The sequence below is a fragment of the Brassica napus genome, chromosome A9 (assembly GCF_020379485.1).
Source record: "Brassica napus cultivar Da-Ae chromosome A9, Da-Ae, whole genome shotgun sequence".
Classification (NCBI taxonomy): domain Eukaryota; kingdom Viridiplantae; phylum Streptophyta; class Magnoliopsida; order Brassicales; family Brassicaceae; genus Brassica; species Brassica napus.
Genome location: NC_063442.1, coordinates 42,144,263 through 42,167,267, shown reverse-complemented (window position 1 = coordinate 42,167,267; position 23,005 = coordinate 42,144,263). Strand labels below are relative to the sequence as shown.

The 23,005-nt window shown below is 35.1% G+C and overlaps 5 protein-coding genes and 1 pseudogene across 8 annotated transcripts; 2 read left to right on the top strand and 4 right to left on the bottom strand.

The window, feature by feature from the left end:
- The first annotated feature begins 291 nt into the window (after window positions 1-291).
- Window positions 292-9,771, top strand: LOC106401412 (cytochrome P450 71B28-like). Of its 2 annotated transcripts, none has more exons than XM_048741781.1 (2): window positions 292-1,317; window positions 9,051-9,771. In XM_048741781.1, exons 1-2 carry the CDS (start codon window positions 436-438, stop codon window positions 9,201-9,203), a joined length of 1,035 nt encoding a protein of 344 aa, XP_048597738.1. In that variant the 5' UTR covers window positions 292-435; the 3' UTR covers window positions 9,204-9,771. The 2 variants fall into 2 exon arrangements, with proteins under 2 accessions (XP_048597738.1, XP_013697379.2); XM_013841925.3 differs by lacking the exon at window positions 9,051-9,771 and adding an exon at window positions 1,459-2,195.
- Window positions 6,156-8,123, bottom strand: LOC106401413 (annotated as a pseudogene).
- A 511-nt stretch (window positions 9,772-10,282) lies between the features above and the next one.
- LOC106399656 (cytochrome P450 71B29-like) lies at window positions 10,283-11,900 on the top strand. Its single transcript, XM_013840112.3, has 2 exons — window positions 10,283-11,182; window positions 11,261-11,900. The coding sequence occupies exons 1-2, from the start codon at window positions 10,301-10,303 to the stop codon at window positions 11,846-11,848; spliced, it is 1,470 nt and encodes a 489-aa protein (XP_013695566.2). The 5' UTR covers window positions 10,283-10,300; the 3' UTR covers window positions 11,849-11,900.
- Window positions 11,901-12,215: 315 nt separating this feature from the next.
- Window positions 12,216-19,511, bottom strand: LOC106397360 (factor of DNA methylation 4-like). 2 transcript variants are annotated; one of them, XM_048741779.1, is made up of 7 exons: window positions 19,365-19,511; window positions 13,849-15,061; window positions 13,576-13,757; window positions 13,427-13,495; window positions 13,067-13,345; window positions 12,751-12,960; window positions 12,216-12,676 (listed from the first exon to the last, which is right to left on the bottom strand). In XM_048741779.1, the coding sequence occupies exons 1-7, from the start codon at window positions 19,494-19,496 to the stop codon at window positions 12,440-12,442; spliced, it is 2,322 nt and encodes a 773-aa protein (XP_048597736.1). In that variant the 5' UTR covers window positions 19,497-19,511; the 3' UTR covers window positions 12,216-12,439. The 2 variants fall into 2 exon arrangements, with proteins under 2 accessions (XP_048597736.1, XP_013693404.2); XM_013837950.3 differs by lacking the exon at window positions 19,365-19,511 and adding an exon at window positions 15,769-16,009.
- Window positions 17,101-19,142, bottom strand: LOC106412159 (F-box/FBD/LRR-repeat protein At1g13780-like). 2 transcript variants are annotated; one of them, XM_013838198.3, is made up of 3 exons: window positions 18,921-19,142; window positions 17,679-18,787; window positions 17,101-17,592 (listed from the first exon to the last, which is right to left on the bottom strand). In XM_013838198.3, the coding sequence occupies exons 2-3, from the start codon at window positions 18,771-18,773 to the stop codon at window positions 17,284-17,286; spliced, it is 1,404 nt and encodes a 467-aa protein (XP_013693652.2). In that variant the 5' UTR covers window positions 18,774-18,787; window positions 18,921-19,142; the 3' UTR covers window positions 17,101-17,283. The 2 variants fall into 2 exon arrangements, with proteins under 2 accessions (XP_013693652.2, XP_013708506.2); XM_013853052.3 differs by having other exon boundaries at window positions 17,101-17,589.
- Window positions 19,512-20,544: 1,033 nt separating the features above from the next.
- Window positions 20,545-22,614, bottom strand: LOC106397645 (F-box/FBD/LRR-repeat protein At1g13780). Its single transcript, XM_013838265.3, has 4 exons — window positions 22,457-22,614; window positions 21,341-22,308; window positions 21,119-21,259; window positions 20,545-21,031 (listed from the first exon to the last, which is right to left on the bottom strand). The coding sequence occupies exons 2-4, from the start codon at window positions 22,292-22,294 to the stop codon at window positions 20,726-20,728; spliced, it is 1,401 nt and encodes a 466-aa protein (XP_013693719.2). The 5' UTR covers window positions 22,295-22,308; window positions 22,457-22,614; the 3' UTR covers window positions 20,545-20,725.
- Window positions 22,615-23,005: the final 391 nt, after the last annotated feature.

Sequence of the window (23,005 nt, the reverse complement as noted above, 5' to 3'; positions counted from 1 at the left end):
AAAATGTAAGTAGCAAATTGGTTGGGCTTTTCATTTTCGAAAAATATTTAAAACAATTGAAAAAGGAAATTGAATGTTTTGTAATTAATAGGAAAATTCAGGGGCATATTCATAAGAAGTATTCTGCTTTAATAGTATAGATGTCAAAAATTAATACTCCATATTAGTAAAATATTTTAAAAGGTATCTCATTAATGGAAATGTTCTTAGGTAATCAAAATTCAAAATGACTACTTATTTAATCGATTACGTTGAATTATCACCGACAGCGACTCCCACACTCATGTGACGAATCAATAATTGCCCTTTATGAAAATATCTAATGGAAAAACAAATAAATAAGATAAAGTTAGCAATTTTATAATGGAGTAGTGGTTAAGCTCTTCAATTAAAATACAAAAGACTGAAAGAAACATAAACAGGACACGACGGAACATGTCAATCTCTCTCTGTTTCCTCTGCCTCTTACCTCTTATCTTTATCTTCTTCAGAAAACTCCAACCCTCGAAATGGAATCTTCCTCCGGGCCCGCCGAAGCTTCCGATCATCGGAAACTTACACCAACGCGGAGAGTTACATCCCAGGAACCGTAGGAACCTCTCCCAAAAGTACGGACCAGTAGTACACCTCCGCTTCGGATTCGTCCCCATGGTCGTGATCTCATCAAAAGAAGCAGCAGAGGAAGTGCTCAAGACTCACGATCTTGAGTGTTGTAACCGACCAGAGACTGCCGGGATCAGAATGATCTCTTACAACTCCAAAGACATCGGGTTTGCTCCTTACGGTGAGGAGTGGAGGGCCATGAGAAAGCTCTCGGTGGTGGAGCTCTTCAGCTCGAAAAAGATTCAGTCCTTTAGGTATGTTAGAGAGGAAGAGAATGACTTGCTGGTCAAGAAACTCTCTGAATCTGCTTCGAGTGAATCTCTGGTGAGTCTGAAGAAAACCCTTTATACGCTAGTCGGGAGTATTGTCTGTAGAGTAGGGCTAGGGCAGAATCTACATGAAAGTGAGTTCATCGATGAAGATGGTATAGCTGATCTTGTGCAAAGGTCTGAGCTGCTCACGAGAACTTCTATGTTCTCTGACTTGTTTCCCGGAAGAATCGGTGAACTCATAGATTTGTTCACTGGTCAGACAAAGAGACTAGAGAATGCTTTCTCGGAACTCGACACGTTCTTTCAGAATGTTCTCGATGATCATCTTAAGACTGGAAGAAGAGTACAAGAGGGGTCTGATATTATCGATGTGATGATAGATATGATGAGGAAGCAAGACTCTTTCAAGATCACCACAGATCATCTTAAAGGAATGATATCGGTAATAATAAAAAAAAAAAACTAACTATTATTACCAGGATAAGTATATGGTATTGCAAACTATAAAAAAATATTACAGACGATTCTAAATATTATTACAGTTTAAGACGTTCATATGTAACATGTTTTTGTGTTATGTCAGGATATATTTCTAGCAGGGGTTAGCACAAGCGCATCCACAATGATATGGGCAATGACTGAGTTGATTAGAAACCCTAGAGTGATGAAGAAAGTACAAGATGAGATTAGGACAACGCTTGGGGACAAGAAGGAGAGACTCACAGAAGAAGATTTGAACCAACTTCACTACTTTAAGCTAATGGTCAAGGAGATATTTAGGTTACACCCAGCAGCTCCACTTTTGCTACCGAGAGAGACAATGTCTCACATCAAGATCCAAGGCTATGATATTCCCAAAAAGACACAGATCTTGATCAACGCTTACGCCATAGCACGTGATCCAAATGTGTGGAAAAACCCTGATGAGTTTGATCCTGATAGGTTTGTAGATAGTTCAGTAGATTACAGGGGATTAAACTTTGAGCTTTTACCGTTTGGTTCCGGTCGGAGAATCTGTCCAGGGATGGCGATGGGGATTGTCATTGTTGAGTTTGGACTTTTAAACTTGCTTTATTTCTTCGACTGGGGATTGCCGGAGAAAGAACCAGCCAAGAAGATCACCACCGGAGATGAAGTTGCTCTTGACCTCGTTCAAGTTATTCTGCCCTAAATATTTGGTTTTTGGCAACTTCTTAGATATGGGTTATCAAATGTTTGTGCTATATTAAGCTTGATTCTGAACTAGAGACACCTTTAAGTTTTAAGTATAAAGAATAGTAAACCTTATGATAATCTTCTATTTATCAATTTCATTATAAATCTCTAAGTACTTATAATTAGTTAGAAGGACAAGGTCAACTTTTTAGTCAACATTTGTAGAAAACGTAGTAGGGGTTATTGGTTCTAGTATTTTAATGGATTTACAAATCATCTTTAGATTTAAAAATCTTTGGTAATTCCAAGATTTTAAAAATCAAACAAGTGGATTTAGAAATAATTTATATGAGTTTCAAAATCAAAATAGGTGAATTGTTATTATCAATAAAATGGATTCAATCGAGCAAGTAACTAGATTGAATCAATAAAATGGATCAATAAAATGGATCCAATCGAGTAAGCAACGGGTTATTACGAGTAAGCAACGGGCTATTACAATTAAGTGGGACGAGACTTTGATGTATTTTAATAATTCAAAATAGGTGAATTGTAACTAGACCTAAATAATGACCTTACTAGTTCATGAGGAAAAATGTTTTGGGACAGAGAAATCGTTTGAATATACTAATTTTTGTTGGTTAGAGTTGGAAAGTGACAAGGTAATAGTTAGGAAGGTCCAAAGCTAGTTAATTACATACAAGAGAATATAAATCAAAACTTTGAACTATTGCCGGTGATTATAAATTGAACAAGTTGAGAATTCATTTGTTACCCAGAGAGAAGAAGGTAATGTTGAACATGATAATAATATATTGACTGAATACATAGGTTTTGGGATATTGACGGGGTTGACAAATAGAAAGCGTGAAAACTTGTCCAAACGTAAGAACTGGAAAAAATATATTACAAATCCAATCAAAATAACAAGGTTGAACTCAATATTTGTTCCTTTATATTTTTACTTTAAAAACATGCATAAATCCACTCAAATCCAATTTCAAATCAAATCCTTAAATAAATCTTTGCTTTTGAATAATACTAGATTTTGAAATTTGTTTTAAAATCATAAAACCAATAACACTAGATTTAAATATAGATTTTAAAATCATAAAACCAATAACACTGAATTTGGTTTAAGTTTTCAAATCCATTAAAATACGTAAACCAATAACACCCCGTAGAACAAGGTCTTTATGCAAAATCTGATTATTAAATTCTCAATAAGATTACAATAAACTATATAAGTTTAAAACTGAATTTAGAATAATTAACACTTGGTAATAAAAAAAGGGTTTTTTATATTAATATATACATTTAACTTGCACTAGTGAAAGAAAAAGTTGATTTACCCTTTAGGTCAATTTATATCAAGATTGGTTTTGGATTTTCTATATATTCAAGATTGATTTCTTTATATCAAAAGTATTTAAAAATATATTGGATATTTAAATGTATAAAACATATAAACCAAGCTTAAGGGAATGCAAGATCATCATCCTACTATATAAAAGCTACTAATTTTGAGGCTTCTTAGGAGTGCCACATAGGATAAAATATTCTCTACCAATCAAACTACCACATCATCGCGAATGTTTAGATGATGGGTCTCGAACCATCCAAGCCCATTGTATAACTTATAGCTTCCTTTTCTTTAGCCTACTTGCCTCAGACGTCTCCAGCAACTCCAAATCTGTTCGTCTACCCAACTTCACCAGTGTAACTCCACGACTACAACAATGGCACTTCAATGCTCCATTATAACTCATCAAGTGAAGACTCTTTGTACCTCTCCACATCCCTCTTCTTAATTTCTTGCCCAGTTCCTTAAATTTGATTTGTCACAAAAAGTTAGTGCATCAGATAGTTTTTGAAATTCAAATAATACTAGGTAGTTTTCTGCACCATGTGCAATGATAAATTTTTTAAAAGTTAAATTATATTTAAAATGAAATTTATTAATATTATATATTTTATTATTTTGACTAATATTTAATACAAAGTTGACTATTTTTGAGACTATAATGTTTGATATTGTGAACAACACCTTTTTACAGTACTCTGTTTGTATCTTTTTTTTATTAGTCATCTTCCTGTTATTTTTTTCTTTTTGGTAAAATGATTAAAAAAAAAGAATGAAGCTAAAATTAATCTTTTTGTTCTTGATCATTCACGTTATCTTCAAAGTTAATAACATAGCCAACGTAAATGATCGACATTGAGATTTCAGCTTTTCTGATTTTTACTATTCTAATGTTCAACATAATTTGAATATTCTCTTTGTTTTATACTATAATAGTTTAAAATTATTTTTTGTTTCACTATATAAATTGTTTTTATATTTCAATGTAACTTTATATTTATTGGATATTGTGTAGCCAATTAAATTATGTAAATTACTGTGTAATCGATTAAATTTATATGTTAAATGACAGTTTTCTAAAGTAATAACTTTTAAATATTACATATTTTAATTAAAATTGATTATATTTTGAAACAAATAGAGTAATCTATAAACTAACTCTATATAGATATAAGGACAAAATTGTAAACTGGTCTGATCTTGAATTTCTCTCATTCTGTGCATTCCTAATTGGGAGGAGATAATCAACATCTAATTTTATGTTACTCTCAGTATATTAGAAATAGTCGAACCGTAAACCAATTAAGAATGATGTAAGGAAGACAAAAAGATGTATTTCCAGTTATCACAAATATAGAATCAATTGACAACAACATAATTATGTCCAGCGTAGGACAACATAGAAGAGTTTACATACCTTCTAATATTATAATATCTCTCTATATTATTGGTTAAATCAGTTTTCTCTAGCACAAACACTCACTCCATTCTTAGAGTTTAAGTTTTTCTATCTGATGATATTAGTAGTTTGATCAAAAAAAAAAAGAAGAAACGGTCGAACTCTACATTATAATTGGAGAAAGAAAACAAACAAAAATCAACCGAAGACTTTTAAGGTATATGAAACAAAAATTGGAAATATCAATTCTCTGCATTTAAAGAATAATGCAATAAAATTGTAAAAATACAAAATAAAACAAAAAAATACACAGAAAGAAAGATTTAATAAAATAAAATCATAATATAATTTCCAATTGATAGTGCTCAGCTACAATAAAAAGTCTAAATTTACAACATATACAGTTTTATTTACATTTTGAAACCTATTATCTAATTAAAATGATTTTTAAAAAAGTGCCAGCACGAAGAGTTAAGAAATATACAATAAAATATAATACATAACGTTAAAAATACATTATCACTGATCACTAAAAAATCATGTTAGTAGTAATAAAAATGAGATGACAACACATTTATTAAAACCATAGAACGACACACAATAAGGTGTTAATATACAAATTACAAATTAAATATGCTCAACGCAAACACACATAAAAATGAGACATCATATTAGGATATATTTAAATAAATAATTTTAAATATATTATATTCTTGATAATTTTAAAATTACTTAAAAAGAAACTAAATTATTCAAAAAAATAATATACAAATAAAACTAAAGCAATATTTTGTAACGTCAAAATAATAAATGAATAAAAAATATAGTATGTTAATAAAATAGATTTTAGATTTTAAAGACTTCTAATTCATGTAATTTTACAAAATTTAAAATTTGTTTATTACAATTAATATTTTACATTAGATATATTAAAATAATATTCTAGATCGATATTCAATTGTCAGTCTTCAACTATTATACATAAAAAAATATTATTAAGTACGCTTTTTTTAAAAGGTGGTTTTATATTTTAAGTAGGTTATTGGATTTTTCTTTTCGTAAATTTATTCGAGATGAGATTCTGATCTTTTAAATTAAGATAATTTGTGTTCTATACAAAATTATATTTTTTTTACATAACTCTAAAATCTCGGACTTGATTCTTCATATTTTATTAGTTAATTGTGTTACATATAATAGAAATATTTACTTCAAACTAAAAATATAAAAAAAACAAATTTAAAAATTGATTATATATAATAATAATTTAATATAGAAAAATTTACATACAAATAAAAATGATAAATGTAACAAATTTAAATATATTATCCGCGCGTAGCGCGGAGAAAGGATCTAGTTTTTATCTAAAAGACACCCAAGAAACTGAGATTTGGACTTTTGAAAAAAGGAAAAGAGAACTGACTATGAAGGAACCTTTTTTTTTTTTGAAAAAACTAAGACTACTATGAAGGAACTTGCATCAGCAGCAATAGTCAAGTAATCCAAACAAAACTAAGAAGAAGATTAATCAAATGATAACGTTAATCCTCCTCCATGGCTCGGATGATAATTTCACATCCTGGAGAACGTTTTTTGAGTTTATTAACCTTCTCCCATATCTCTGATTCCAGAACATCTCGAGGATCATAAGCTGTGGGGCTCAGAATGAGTTTCTTCAGCACTGCTGAGTTTCCAAGAAAGTAACTTGTTGCTTTCATCTTCCCTTCCTCCAATTCAAGTTTTTCTTGTATTTCAACGCACTCAAGAGTTGATGACACACACCGCGGCACATCTGTGAGTTTCAATCCCTCATCCATCTTCCCTGAATGAACAACCTTTTGTAAACACACACACACACACACACAAAAAACCTGCTGAGTTTTCAATAATACACATATCCATAAAAAAAAAACATAAGAAGAAGATGGCTTTACCAAGAGTAGGTGTTTCAGATTGGGGCAACACTCAAGAAAGGCTGGGAGAAACTGTAACAAGTAGCTACGGAACACTGCTTGTAAACAGGACAAGTTGTTGAACTTTGGAATCATTCCTGCTTTTGAGTAATGATCAAAGGCCTGCACTGTTTTGGCAGAGATGATGATCATATGGCTTACACTCGATATCCCATTGAGAAAATCACTGATTATTTCACTTCTCTTTGTCAAGTTCCAAGTATCAAAATGCACGGCAAACCCGGCAACAAACTTGATATCAAGCTCAACCACCAACAAAGAAGTCAGGTTCTTTACCACAATGCTATCAATATGATCATCTCCTAGGCTCATATACTCTAGCCCCGGAGTATCAATCTCAAGCGTGCATTTCACTCTCGAACGGACGTATCCGTTCCTAAGCGGCAGCAGACGAAACCTCTTCAAGCTCTGAGTCCTAACTAGCAAAGCCTTATATTTATCATGCGGATCCCTCAACAAGGTCAGCTCCTCAAGAACAGGGCACCCTGAGATAACCGTGTCCAGATGCGTATCCCATACAACTTGTTCGAGATGCATGAATTTAAGACAAGGCATGTAAACAAAACCTGCAGGATCCCTAAGACCAGAAGACGTGAGCTTCAAGTAACCAATGTCTTGCTCGTGAAGAGATTCATAGGCATCATGTCAAAAGGAGAGTAGTGAAGATTGTCCTCCTCTAAATAATAGTTACCGATCCAATATCTGAACCCATCTATATAACAAATACAGTTGCTGCTGTCAATATCAAGATGCTGTGCCCCCCGGTCAATCATTGTACCGATCCGATCCCTGAACCCGCGTATCATCGTGTCTCTGCACTTAACCTTGACTTTAAATAGGATTGACTCAGGGCTAAACTCGAGAAGCTTGTCAATGAAGCTTAAGAACACTTGGTCTGCATCGTACGGAACAGAAGAGCAGTCTAAGTCAAGAACGGGAACGCTTAGATACAGATTCTCCCATCTCTTGGACAAAACACTTGTCTCCACCGATTGTTTTGTCGAAACGTATGAGAGTATTTGAGTTAGCAAACAATCCGGCAATTCGCTGATTCTATCTCGCCCAGACATCACGAGACGAAACCCTAATAGCAAACAAACAGCATAAGATTAAAAAAAAAAAAACAAAAAAGAGATATCTTGATCGGACCCTAGGCGTTGAGTTTCTCTAATCAATTACCTTGAGATTGGGTTCGAAGGCGAGAGAGAAAAGTTTTAAACTTTTTGGTGTAGAACGAAGTACTCGAGCGTTTAGTATTTATACGTTCGCAGCGGTTCCGATTCCATCTTCAAAAGAGCGTGTTTCAAAAATAAAGCATGTCTTTATTGTATATATCAAATATTTCTTTTCTTTTTTTTGTCAACTTATCAAATATTTCTTTTAGTAAAGATAAAACTTTATGTTGGTTATATTTCATGTTATATGCCATCGGAAAAAAAAGGAAATATCATAAGATAACATTACAAGTGTTTTTATCATAAAAAAGTTATTAACAGTCAAAATGTATAAGAATAAGCGTAAATCGATTCAAGTGTTTCGATAGTGAAGTTGTCATCATTATTCATATATGTAAAGATTAAACGGTAATTCAATTAATGATTTACGCAGTGTGAAAAATAGTCAAATATTTAAAGCTATATCAAAAACTAAAAAAAAATTGTAAAAATCTTATTTTCTAAAACAAAGTGTAGAAAAAAATATTGATGTATCAACATATTTTAAAGTTATATCTTTTACAACTAAATAAAAAAATTGTACAAAATAATCTCTTCAATAAATTTTCTATCGTTATAACTCAACCGATCACCTCCGCAAGCAAAATACAAATACATCAAAACATCACTTGTAAATTATAAAAACATCAGCTAGTAGTACATACCTCTTTGTGAAAGAATGACCCCATAAACATCACAAAAAACACTCTCTTTTGACTGTCTCCGTCCGTGCTTCTAAGCCACAACATGAACTCACAAGGGTGCATTAAAAAAATTCCGACAGCTGGTCAATGATAATCCACCCTGAAGTCCATTCACGGGCCAGTAAGAAAGACCAAAAGTTTCTCAATTGATCTCCCCATGTCGAACTTAAGATGATATGACAAGACTCTTGCAAGATCACCACAGATCATCTCAAAGGAATGATATCGGTAATAATATTAAAAAAACTAAATATTATTACCTGGATAAGTATATGGTATTGCAAACTATAAAAAAATAGTACAGACGATTCTAAATATTATTACAATTTAAGACGTTCATGTGTAACATGATTTTGTGTTATGTCAGGATATATTTCTAGCAGGGGTTAGCACAAGCGCATCAACAATGATATGGGCAATGACTGAGTTGATCAGAAACTCTAGAGTGATGAAAAAGTACAAGATGAGATTCGGACAACACTTGGAGACAAGAAAGAGAGTCTCACAGAAGAAGATCTAAACAAGCTTCACTACTTTAAGCTAATGGTCAAGGAGATATTTAGGTTACACCCAGCAGCTCCACTTTTGCTACCGAGAGAGACAATGTCTCACATCAAGATCCAAGGCTATGATATTCCCAAAAAGACACAGATCTTGATCAATGCGTACGCGATAGCACGTGACCCGAACGTGTGGAAAAATCCTGATGAGTTTGATCCCGATAGGTTTGTAGATAGTTCAATAGATTATAGGGGACTAAACTTTGAGCTTTCACCGTTTGGTTCTGGTCGGAGAATCTGTCCAGGGATGGCGATGGGGATTGTCATTGTTGAGTTTGGACTTTTGAACTTGCTTTATTTCTTTGACTGGGGATTGCCGGAGAAAGAAGCAGCCAAGAAGATCACCACCGGAGATGAAGTTGCTCTTGACCTAGTTCAAGTTGTTCTTCACTAAATATTTGGTTTTTGGCTTAGATATGGGTTATTAAATGTTTGTGCTATATTAAGCTTGGTTCTAAACTGGAGACGCTTTTTTTTACATCAACTAGAGTGACCTTTTAAGTATTAAGAATAGTAAACCTTATGATACTCTTCTATTTATCAATTTCATTATAAATCTCTAAGTGCATATAATTAGTTAGAAGGAGAAGGTCAGCTTTGTAGTCAACATTTGTAGAAAACGTAGAACAAGGCCTTTATGCAAAATCTGCTTATTAAATTCTCAATAAGATTACAATAAACTATAAAAGTATAAAACTGAACTTTAGAATAATTAACACTTGGTAATAAAAAATAAAATGGTTTTATATTAATATATACAATTAACTTGCACTAGTGAAAGAAACAGTTGACTTTACCCTTTAGGTCATTTTATATCAAGATTGGTTTTGGATTTTTCTATATATTCGAAGATTGATTCGTGTCAATCATGAATCCACCTCTAGAACACGTAAGAGTTGTGGTTTCTTTATTTTGTTTTTGTCGGCCTGGTTTCTTTATTTTAATCGATTACTTTTGGATCATCTACAATTATTAGCAAAATACCCATATTTATTGTAAGATATATAGTAACTATGTATAAATAAATTGTTAAATTCTTCAACTTAGTATAACGAAAATGGCAATGTTCCTCTGTCTCTTTTTCCTCTTACCTCTTTTCTTAATCTTCTTGAAAAATCTCAAACCTTCGAAATGGAAGCTGCCTCCGGGACCAAAGAAGCTTCCGATCATCGGAAACTTACACCAACTCCATGACTTACCTCCCAGGAACCTCTCCCAAACTTACGGACCAGTGATGCTTATGCGTTTTGGCTTCGTTCCCGTGGTGGTGATCTCATCTAAAGAAGCAGCGGAGGAAGTACTCAAGATCCACGACCTAGACTGTTGTAGCCGACCAGAGACAGAAGGGACAAGAAAGATCTCTTACAACTTTAAAGACATCGGATTCGCTCCGTACGGTGAAGAGTGGAAGGCGATGCGGAAGCTCTCAGTGGTCGAGCTCTTCACCACAAAAAAGTTTCACTCCTTTAGGCATATAAGAGAGGAAGAGAATGACTTGTTGGTCAAGAAACTGATGGACTCTGCTTCGAACCGATCTCTGGTAAGTCTGAAGAGAACCCTTCACGCATTAGTTGGAAGTATTGTATGTAGGATCGCGTTTGGGATAAATCTACATGAGTGTGAGTTCATAGATGAAGATAGCATCGTGGATCTTGTGCACAAGTCGGAGATACTCGAGATGACTTCTATGTTCTCTGACTTTTTCCCGGGAGGGATCGGTAGATTCATGGACTGGATCTCTGGTCAGAGCAAGAGACTGGATCATGTTTTCTCGGAGCTTGACACTTTCTTTCAGAACATTCTCAATGATCATCTAAGGCCTGTGAGAAGAGATGTAGAGAGGTATGGTATAATCAACGTGATGATCGATATGATGGAGCAAGAGAGAGATGGAGACTCGTTCAAGCTCACCACGGATCATCTGAAAGGAATGATCTCGGTAATGTTTTTTTTTTTTGTTTCTATTTTGGGAAAGATTTGTCAAAGACTTGTGACTCACGGTATCTTTTATTACCAGGACATATTTATTGCAGGGGTTAGCACAAGCGCCTTCACAATGATATGGGCAATGACGGAACTAATCAGAAACCCTAGAGTGATGAAGAAAGTCCAAGACGAGATTCAGACAAACCTAGAAGACAATAAGGAGAGAATCACAGAACAAGATCTCACAAAGCTTCATTACTTCAAGCTTGTGGTTAAAGAGGTATTCAGATTGCACCCAGCAGTTCCATTTTTGCTCCCAAGAGAGACAATATCTCAAGTCAAGATCCAAGGCTACGACATTCCCACCAAAACTCAGATCATGATCAATGTCTACGCGATTGCACGAGATCCAAAACTCTGGACAAACCCTGACGAGTTTAACCCTGACAGGTTTCTCGACAGTTCTGTAGATTACAAGGGATTGAACTTTGAGCTATTACCGTTTGGTTCTGGTCGGAGAATCTGTCCAGGGATGGCAATGGGAATCACACTTGTTGAATTAGGGTTGTTAAATTTACTTTACTTCTTTGATTGGGGATTGCCGGAAGAGGTAGAAGCTGAGAGGATCATTAAAGACAACGAAGTTGCTCTTGACCTCGTTCAAGTTACTCGCCACTGAAAATCTGATAATGTACTTTTACTTTCTTGTGCAACACGTCTTGTCACACTAAGCTCCAACTTTCATCAGAAACATCTCTTAAGAACTGTGTTTAATGCACTTGTTGGTAGATTTGTACTTATGCTTTTATAAAAACTAGCAACTACCACAGTTATAAACATAATTTGGTTCAGTTTTAATCAATTAAAACATTCTGGTTTGGAGTCGGCTCGGTTCGGTTTAGTTTGTGAACTCTGCATTTTCTTACTTATATTGTGTCTTCATGACACAGGAAACAATCTCCACAAGCCTAAAGATGATGTAAGCACCCACTGATTTTAGTTGTATGTAATAAGAACACATGTAAATTGTGAAGGCATAAAACAAATAAGCGTTGTAAACATTTTTAAATAGCTGTTTGTTATATGTAATTCAGGGGAACGAAGTCATAAACCAAGCACATTAGATTATAAACATCTGCATCCAAGATCTCACCTTAATTACCGTCTCTCTACTCTTGTGGAATATAAATCATAAAAACTCACTTAAGTCTTAATATAGGAGTATCAACCCATCAGCAACAAACTCGGTTTCAGATTCTTTTTTTGCTTGTTACTTACGCTTGGGCTTTGGCTTGAGGTGCGTCCACAACTTCATCAGATAAACCACACCTTCTTTGAGAGTTGATTTTCTTCCTTCTTTAAAGTTCCAAAGCTCAGGCACTATGTACCTTCCACTTCCATTGTACTCGTTCCTCTCCATCAGCGCTTGTGTCACTGCTTCAAACACTTCATCCCCCAGCCCTTTCTTCAGTTCCTGCAGCTTCTCATCCTCTTCATTCAGCACCTCCTGCCAAAATTTGTATACAGCATTGTTTAAGAGAGAGAGAGAAAAGGAGGTGTATTGAATTGTATTGTTGTTACCTTGTGGTTTCCGTCTATTAGGACGACCTTAATCGGATGCCAAGCCGAGTCTCTCAAGTGGTTGTCCCATAAGGAACAAAGCTTTGCTGCTTCTACATCAGCCTCTTTTGCTGGATATCTCTCTTTAGTTAGTTTTTGGAAAGGTTTCTCATCCAAAGCTCCCATTCTCTTCACAGAGATCTGACCACGTAAGGTCAACTCTTGCATTGACTGCACACATAGCTTAAACGTGGTTAGTATCACAACATCAAATGGCAAAGCACTTCTTCCCCTTACAGGAAGAAAGACACAGCGAGAGAGGATGAGAATTGCTTACTCTGATCAACGCCTTGCGAGCATCCTGAAGCTCGTCGTTAGTGTAGCCATGTTTAACAACAAGAGCTTGATAGAGTGACTCTTGGAACTCTGACTCCTCTTCTTTCTCCTTTAGTTTTTCCTTTGTCTTTTCTATCTCTTCCTTCATATCAGGATCTTCCATGTGTCCCATCACCTGCAGCCCACCCCTCATTCTCTCTATCTCCAGCTCCAATGCCAGCTCATCATCTAGTTTTTTCTCCAGCTTTTTGACTCTCTCACGTAACTCATCTTTCTCCCTCTGCCAAAACAAACAGCCAGCAAATCAAAACAGACACTGCAACTTCAACATTATCCATGCAATAAAAGAAAAAGCCTATACCTGTTGCTGTTTAGCCAATCTCGTCATTTCTTCATCAGCTTTGTTTTGCTCTTCAGTAGCCATTAAGTTCTGACAAATCAATTTAAAAGATTTCATTGCGAAAACTTTAACAAAGAAAAAGGGATTGTACAAAGGATGTTGAACATTACCTTCTGTTTTTGCCATTGAAGCTTTCGTCGCTCAGTTTTGTTCAGCGTTTGACATTTATCAAGATATCTCTCCCTCTCTTCAAACTCTTTCCTTTGAGCTTCCAGATGCTGAGCTGCCTTTTCATGTTCATTTTTCACACTCGCCAAATAATCACGCGCCTTTTGCTGCATGCTACTCATCTCTAAACATTGAAAAATTAGTTAAAAAACAAATTAAGCTTGAGAATACTAATTTAATTTCATCAGTAAGTAAGAGAGAGAGAAAAAACATACTTTCATTATGAGCGTTGATCATTTCATCCTTCTCTTTCATACTCCTCTGAAGCTCTGTACTGGTTTCTTTGTACTTGCTCTCTATTTCTTCAAGGTTAGTGCTTTTGGTCTCGAGTGTGTTTTCCAAGTTGGAGACAAGCGTGAATGCCCTTCTTTGTTGCTCTGCCTCTTTTCCAGAAACAGTCACCAAGTCCCCTTGCTTCCTGAGGTGGTCTCCAACTACAGTTCTCGAGTAGTAGTCCTCCCTTTTTGCTATCCAACCGTAAAGCTCTTCGCCACGATCACGTGCAGAATCGTAGTCTCTCTTCCCACACTGATTGACTTCAAAGTGCTTCTCAAACATGGTGGCGTTCCTGTAAGCTTCCCAGTCTTTGCCAAAGTAAACAATCGCAAAACCTGTGAAACCAACTCTGCCGTTCCACAGTGGCTCGACCTTGTGGGGATTAAACCCTTTGCTAACAAACTCTTCCCTAATTTTGCTTCCACTCTCGCCAGCGAACTTCCTTGTCTTCTCAATAAAAGTTCTACTGATGTTGGCCAAGATCCCTTTCCATGGATGCACAAACATCAGACCATCATTACGAGCAGCCAAAGGATCACGCCTCTGAGGATATCTTGGAGCACCATGGCTGAGACCACTCTGTTGGACAGGTTCTTCTCCCTCTTTACCACCAGCAGTGAGGCAAGCTCTTTTGGAAGGGTGTGTATTGTCTTGGTTGCTCAAAGAGGAGTTGTGTTTAGGAGAAAACATCTGTCTTTCTTCACCGCTTGGTACAGGATCATCTCCTCCTGAGACAGACATAGGTTCAGCTTCAGCGATACATGGTGAACTGGATTTGACAACGCTGCTATTCACTTCCCCTGCAGCAGAGCTTGATGAGCCTGCTGTTATCCAGCTTCCGGTTAACACCTCTGTATGAAGAGAAGAGACATCTGATGATGGTCTTTCCAGAGGGCGGAGATACTTCTTCATGTATCTCTCAAGTGCGAGATGTCTAGCTATCTCTCGCCCATCCTTAGTGCGGGAACTACCGCTGATGTTGTAAGCATGACGAAGCAAGTCGTCAAAGTTGTAATCACGCTTGCGGTCTAAGTAGCAGAAGGGACACCTGAAGAGAGAGTCAGAGATCTTGACCTTGCGAGTTCCATCTTTCATTTCAGAGTAGTATCTGTACTCCAAATCATCCAGCTCTCTTCTTGAATACATTGCAACCTGCAACCACAAAGATGCAAAGGAACTTGGTATAAATACATATATAATTAACACTAATCACTGAACCTTATACCTGAAATTCACATAAACCTACTAAAAGTTTACATCTTTTGAAAGCTTAGACGAAGAAGAACGACACAGGGAAGTTACAAACACATGAAATTTAGTAGAGACTGAGCTCAGAGAAAACCCTAACTCAAATCCAACGACATTTTCGTTACCCAAAAGAGAAGATCATGAAAAAAGTTGACGTTTTTACTCCTCTACAAAGCTCAGAGTAAGAAAACAACAGAGAACATCATAAAGACACGAACTTTAGTAAGACTGAGCTACAGAACACACAAGACCCATTCAGAACCTGAGATTCACTAACCCAGTTACATAAACTTACTAAAAGTTCACATCTTTGGAAAGATCAGAGTAAGAAACAACCCAGGGGATCATAAAGACACCAACTTTAGTGAGACTGAGCTACAGAACACAAAACCCTAACTCAAATCCAACGACATTTCGCTAACTAAAAGAGAAGATCAGAAAAGTTGAGGTCTTTACTCTTCTACAGAGCTCAAAACTGTAAACTCGTAAATCAACGAAACGAAATGAAACCCATAAAAAAAAATTCAGAAAGAACAAATTTTGCAGATGTCTGTAGATACAGTTTAAGGAGAAGTGTAAGGGAAAGAAGCGGGAGGAGAGAGATGCGAAACCTTTGGAGAGCGAAGAGGAAGGCGACGAGTTGGGAGCAGGTGGGATGGGAGAGACGCACGTAAGCTTGTTGGAGTGGAGAGGAAGACGAAATATGCAGAGTAGCAAACAAACACGTCGATTGTGTGGCTTAATCCTCTAGCGCGTGCATAGGAATGGTCTTTGTAGACCAAACCAAACCAATCTCAGTTGTCTTAACTGGAATTGAATTTGCTTTGATTCGGTCTAACGCTTCCATACCGGAGTTGAACTGGAGTTGTTCTATTTTCTATGTTTTTATTCATAGTTTAGTTATAATTTCTATTGAGATATTCGTACGAAAAAAATCTATCTTATTAAAACGGAAATATTATGTTGAAACCAACTTAATTCTACGTAAGAATTTAAAAGAAGATATACTATATATATAATTAATTCGACTATACACTAATCTTAAATCTATATAGCAACCTTAAAACTATCATTTTTATGGTAATATTATATATCATCATTATTAATGTTGAAATTTATAAAGTAATTGTTAGATCATAAATCTAGACATATTGTGTTCGTAAAATAAAACTTTATAGCGCAATTATTATTGTAAGATTTAAAAAAGGCAAATATCTATCAAACATTTATGTTCATGATTTTAGAAAATGTCACTGTATTTTTACTTCATTTAGAAATTCGTTAAGGTATATTTAGAAAACATTTTTGAATCAAATTAATTTCGCCTAACAAATAAATACATCTGATTTTTCTTATATTTATTATATATATAATATTTTGTAAATATGGGCCACACGATTCAAATCAAAAGTTGAATGAACCATTTGATTTGAAGAAATATTTTACAAAAAATAACAATTCACAAGAAAAAAATGATTACGTTAAACCATAAATCATATATCATTTTTGGTAAAGTTGAATAAAAATGTATATTATAAAAAAATTAAAAATATTTAAATTAATATTTTTAATTCAACCCGACAAACCAGACTATTGGGTTAACCGTGAATGGGACTATAGGTCAATAGTTTAATAAATTTTAATATATAGTTAAATTTTTATCTGCGCTTTTAAGTGCTGATGAAATTTTCATTAACAACGTTGCAAGTGTTTTGTTAATTTTTTAAAAATGTTTATTTAAACTATGTAAATATTTCTTATCGTGTAATATGTTGCACTGTTGCATATCAGATCGTCTATGTAATATTTTTTATCGTGTAATAGCATAATTAATCAGACATTAAAAAAATATTAAATATTTCGTGCGGGTGAAAATCTATTTTTTTTTAAAGTGAGCTGCATAATACCTAATTTTTTATAGACGTAAAACATATAAAACCAAGAGTAACCAAACTGAAATTTTATGGGAATGCAAGATCATCATTTATCCAAAAGACATCCAACAAACTGAGGTTAGGACTTTTGGAAAAGAAAAGGAAGAGAAGATTGCAGAGTCATACTGAATATGAACTTGTATCAGCACCAATGGTAAAAATGAATCCAACCAGAACTAAGAAGAAGACTCATCAAATGATAACGACCTCCTCCTTCATGGCTCGAATGATAATTTCACATCCTGTAGAACGTTTTGTGAGTTTATTAACCTTCTCCCATATTTCTGATTCCAGAACATCTCGAGGATCATAAGCTGTGGGGCTCAGAATGAGTTTCTTCAGTACTGCTGAGTTTCCAAGAAAGTAACTTGTTGCTTTCATCTTCCCTTCCTCCCACTGTAATTTTTCTTGAATCTCAACACACTCAAGAGTCGTTGAGACACACCGTGGAACATCTGTGAGTTCCAATCCCTCATCCATCTCCTCTGGATAAAGAACCTTCTGTAAACAACACAAAAAAAAAAGCTGGGTTTTTAAAAACACACATCCATAAAAAAAAAACATAAGGACAACAGTAATGTTTTTACCAAGATTAGGTGCTTCAGATTGGGGCAACACTCAAGAAAGGCTGGCAGAAACTGCAATAACTTGCCATGGAACACTGCTTGTAAACGGGACAAGTTGTTGAACTTGGGGATGATTCCTGCTTTTGAGTAATGTTCAAAGGCATGCACTGTCATCCCAGAGATGATCATATGTCCAACACTCGATATCCCATTGAGAAAATCACGGATCTCATTGCTCTTTGATACGTCCCAAGTATTAAAAAGCACGCCAACCTTGACAAAGAACTTGATATCAAGCTCAACCACCAACAAAGAAGGCAGCTTCTTTACCACAATCCTATCAAACTGATCTTCTCCGAGACTCATATGCTCAAGACCAGGAGCATCAATCTCAAGTGTGCATTCCACTCTGGAATGGTAATCCCTTGCCTGCCTAAGCGGCAGCACACTAAACCTCTTCAAGCTCTGAGACCTCACACGCATAACCATAAACTCTTCATTCCCAATTGCATAATCATCATCCATATCCCTCGACAATGTCAGCTCCTCAAGAACAGGACACCCTGAGAGAAGCTTCTCCAGATGCACACGCCATTTGACTTCTTCAAGATGCATGAATTTAAGACAAGGCATGGAAACAAAACCAGGATCCATAAGTCCAGAAGAGGAGAGCTTTAAGTAAACCAATGTCTTGCTCGTGTAGAGATTCATAGGCATCATATCAACAATAGGATAGTGAAAATTGTCGTCCTCTAAACAATGGGTACTGCTCACAACATCAAGATGCTGTGTCCCCCGGTCAATCATCATACCGATCCGATCCCTGAACCCATCTATCATTGTGTCTCTGCACTGAACCTTGACTTTAAACAGAACTGACTCAGGGCTAAACTCGAGAAGCTTGTCAATGAAGCTTAAGAAGCTTAAGATCACTTCATCAGCATCATAATTAGGAAGAACAGAGCAATTTAAGTCAAGACCGGGAACGCTTAAATACAGATTCTCCCATCTCTTGGACAAAACACTTGTCTGCACCGATTGATTTGTCGGAAGGTATGAGAGTATTTGAGTTAACAAACATTCCGGCAACTCGCTGATCCGATCCATCCCAGACATCACGAAACGAAACCCTAAGAGCATCAACAAACAACAAACAGCATAAAAAAGGAATCTTTGATTGAAAGAGTTTCTCTAATAAATCACAAAACTTTAGACTACAAATGAAACGAAAGATTCGATGGATTGGGTTTCTGAAGAACTCACCGTGGATTGGTTTTGAGCCGCCGGAGGATTGTATCGGCGGGAGTGATCGAAAGCGAGAGAGAGAGAGAGAAAAGTGACAACTTTTTGTCTGAAAACGGAACTGATTATTCAGAATTTATACGGTTGAAGCGGTTCCGGTTCCATGAGAGCGTTTCAAAAATGAAATTGAAGGCTGTCTTTAATCTTTATTGTCGAATATATTATAAATATTTCTTTTATTTTTTTGACAAAAAAATATTTCTTTTATTGGTTAAATCTTCATGTTAAATGTCATTGTAAAATTCATGGGAAACGACTGTAATTCATGGAACTTTCGATATCGTTTAGTATTTATACGTTTGAAGCGGTTACAGTTTAAAAAGAACAAATTTTGCAGATGTCTGTGGATACAGTTTAAGGAGAAGTGTAAGAAGGGAAAGAAGCGGGAGGAGAGAGATGCGAAACCTCTTTGGAGAGCGAAGAGGAAAGGCGACGAGTTGGGAGCAGGTGGGATGGGAGAGACGCACGTAAGCTTGTTGGAGTGGAGAGGAAGACGAAATATGCAGAGTAGCAAACAAACATGAAGCTTTTGAACATGAAGAAGTTTCAGTCTTCTAGTTACATCAGAGAGGAAATATTGTGTTGTAACCAACTTAATTCTACGTAAGAATTTAAAAGAAGATATACTATATATATAATTAATTCGACTATACACTAATCTTAAATCTATATAGCAACCTTAAAACTATCCTTTTTATGGTAATATTATATATCATCATTATTAATGTTGAAATTTATAAAGTAATTGTTAGATTCGTAAATCTAGACATTGAGTGTTCGTAAAATAAAACTTTATAGCGCATATATTATTATAAGATTTAAAAAAGGCAATATCTATCAAACATTTATATTCATGATTATAGAAAATGTCACTGCATTTTTACCTCATTTAGAAATTCGTTAAGTTATATTTAGAAAACATTATTGAATCAAATCAATTTCGCCTAACAAGTAAATACATCTGATTTTTCTCATATTTATTATTTAGTAATATTTTTGTCTATGCAAATGTGGACCACATGATTCAAATCAAAAGCTGAATGAACTTTTTGATTTGAAGAGATATTTTACCAAAAAATAATAATTCTCAAAAAAAAAATGCTTACATTAAAACATCAAAAATCATATAACATTTTGGCAAAGTTGAATAAAATGTATATTATCAAAAAAATATAAAAAGTAAAAATATTTAAATCAATATTTTAAAATCAACATGACACTAGACCAGACTATTGGATTAACTGCGAATGAACTGTGGATCAATTATTTAATTAAATTTAATATATATATATATATATAACTAAATTTTGATTTGTGCGCAGAATATTAAATATATTATAATAAAAAAATTCATTAACAACGTTACAAATATTTTGTTAATTTAAAAAAAAACATTTATTTAAAATATTTTTGTATTTAAATCAACATTTTTAAACTCAAACCAGATATATCATATCGTCTATGTCTCATCATTGTAATAACATAGTTAAATAGATGTTAAAATATATATTAAATAAATCTAGTTATTTTTAAATGAGCTGTATAATACCTAATTTTTTGGATATTTTTATAGCCGTAAAACATATAAAACCAAGAGTAACCAAACTGAAATTTATGAGAAAAAAAAGACATCCAACAAACTGAGGTTAGGACTTTTGAAAAAAAAAGGAAAAGAGGATTGCATGCAGAGTCATTACTGAATATGAAGAACTTGTATCAGCACCAATGGTCAAAATGAATCCAACCAGAACTAAGAAGAAGACTCATCAAATGATAACGACCTCCTCCATGGCTCGAATGATAATTTCACATCCTGTAGAACGTTTTGTGAGTTTATTAACCTTGTCGACTATTTCTGATTCCACAACATATCGAGGATCATAAGCTGTGGGGCTCAGGATGAGTTTCTTGAGTATTGCTGAGTTTCCAAGAAAGTAACTTGTTGCTTTCATCTTCCCTTCCTCCAATTCAAGTTGTTCTTGTATCTCAACACACTCTAGAGTCGATGACACACACCGCGGCACATCTGTGAGTTCCAATCCCTCCTCCATCTCCTCTGAATGAAGAACCTTCTGCAAACACACACACACAAAAAAAGAGCAGAGTATTGAATAATACACATATCCATAAAAACATAAGGACAACAATAATGGTTTTACCAAGACTAGGTGTTTGAGATTGGGGCAACACTCAAGCAAGGCTGGCATAAACTGCAATAACTTGCCATGGAACACTGCTTCTAAACGGGATAAGTTGTTGAATTTAGGAATCATTCCTTCTTTTGAGTAAAGATCAAGGGCCTGCAACACGAATATATAATAAATATAATACAAGCAAGTGAGAGGTTTTGAATATAAAAAAGTCCATATATATATATATACCTTCACTGTTTTGGCAGAGATGATCATATGTCTTACACTCGATATCCCATTGAGAAACCCGCGGATTTCAGTTCTCTTTGATGCATCCGACGGATCAAAAAACTCGCCAAAGTTGACAACAAACTTGATATCAAGCTCAACCTCCAACAAACAAGACAGTTTCTTTACCACGACGCTATCAAACTGATCTTCTCCTAGACTCATATGCTCTAGCCCTGGAGCATCAATCTCAAGTGTGCATCTCACTTCCGAACTGCAATCCCATCTGTGCTTAAGCGGCACACGAAACTTCTTCAAGCTCCGAGACCTCACCCGCATAGCCGTAAACTCCTCATGCCGACGTGAATACTCATCATCCAGATCCCTCACCAAAGTCAGCTCCTCAAGCACAGGACATCCCGACACAAGCTTCTCCAGATGCACAAGCCATTTAACTTCTTCAAGATGCAAGAATCTGAGACAAGGCATGGACACAAAACCAGGATCCATAAGACCAGAAGAGGAGAGCTTTAAGTAAACCAATGTCTTGCTCGTGAGGAGATTCATAGGCATGAAGTCAACAACAGGTAAGAGATCACTAAGAGTGTCCTCATAATAATCTGTACTGCTCACAACATCTAGATGCTGTGTCCCCCGGTCAATCATTGTACCGATCCGGTCCGTGAACCCGTCTATCATCGTGTTCCTGCACTTAATCTTCACTTTAAACAGACTTAGCTCAGGGCTAAACTCGAGAAGCTTGTCAATGAAGGTTAAGAAGCTTAAGAGCACTTCATCAGCATCATAATTAGGAAGAACAGAGCAGTCTAAGTCAAGACCGGGTACGCTTAAATACACATTCTCCCATCTCTTAGACAAAACACTTGTCTGGACCGATTGTTTTGTCGGAAGATGTGAGAGTATGTGAGTTAACAGAGATTCCGGCAATCCGCTGATCCTATCTCGCCCAGACATCACGAAACGAAACCCTAAGAGCATCAACAAACAACAAACAACATATAAAAAAAGAGATCTTGATCGAATCCTAGGCGTTGAAGAGTTTCCCTAATCAATCACAAAACTTTATACTACAAATGAAACGAAAGACTCGATGGATTGGGTTTCTGAAGAACTCACCGTGGATTGGTTTTGAGTCGCCGGAGGATTGTATCGGCGGGAGTGATCGAAAGCGAGAGAGAGAGAGAAAAGTGGTAACTTTCGATATCGTTTAGTATTTATACGATTGAAGCGGTTACGGTTCCATCTTCAAAAGAGCGTTTCAAAAATAAAGGTTTGTCTTTATTGGAGTATTAAATTTCTTTTATTAAAGTAAACTTTTTATTGCCATTGTAAATTTGTAGTCGAGTATTTTCAGGAAAAGTACATTTTTTTTCATCATCAATACTAGGAAACTAATCGAAATATATAATATTTTTACTAAAATTTCAAATTGTTTTAACAATATAGTGAAAATATATATCTAATAGTTATATTTTCATTTTACTTTTTTCAAAAATTATATTATTTTATATATCTCATATATTTATTAAGTTTTTATCATACATAAATTGTGAGATATATTATGGAGGCAAGCCGACCATAATGTGTGTAGTTCAAAAAGTTAAAAAAAAAAGACATGTAATGTTGCATTGTTAAAAAATTAAAAGAAACGTGTGAAAATGCATC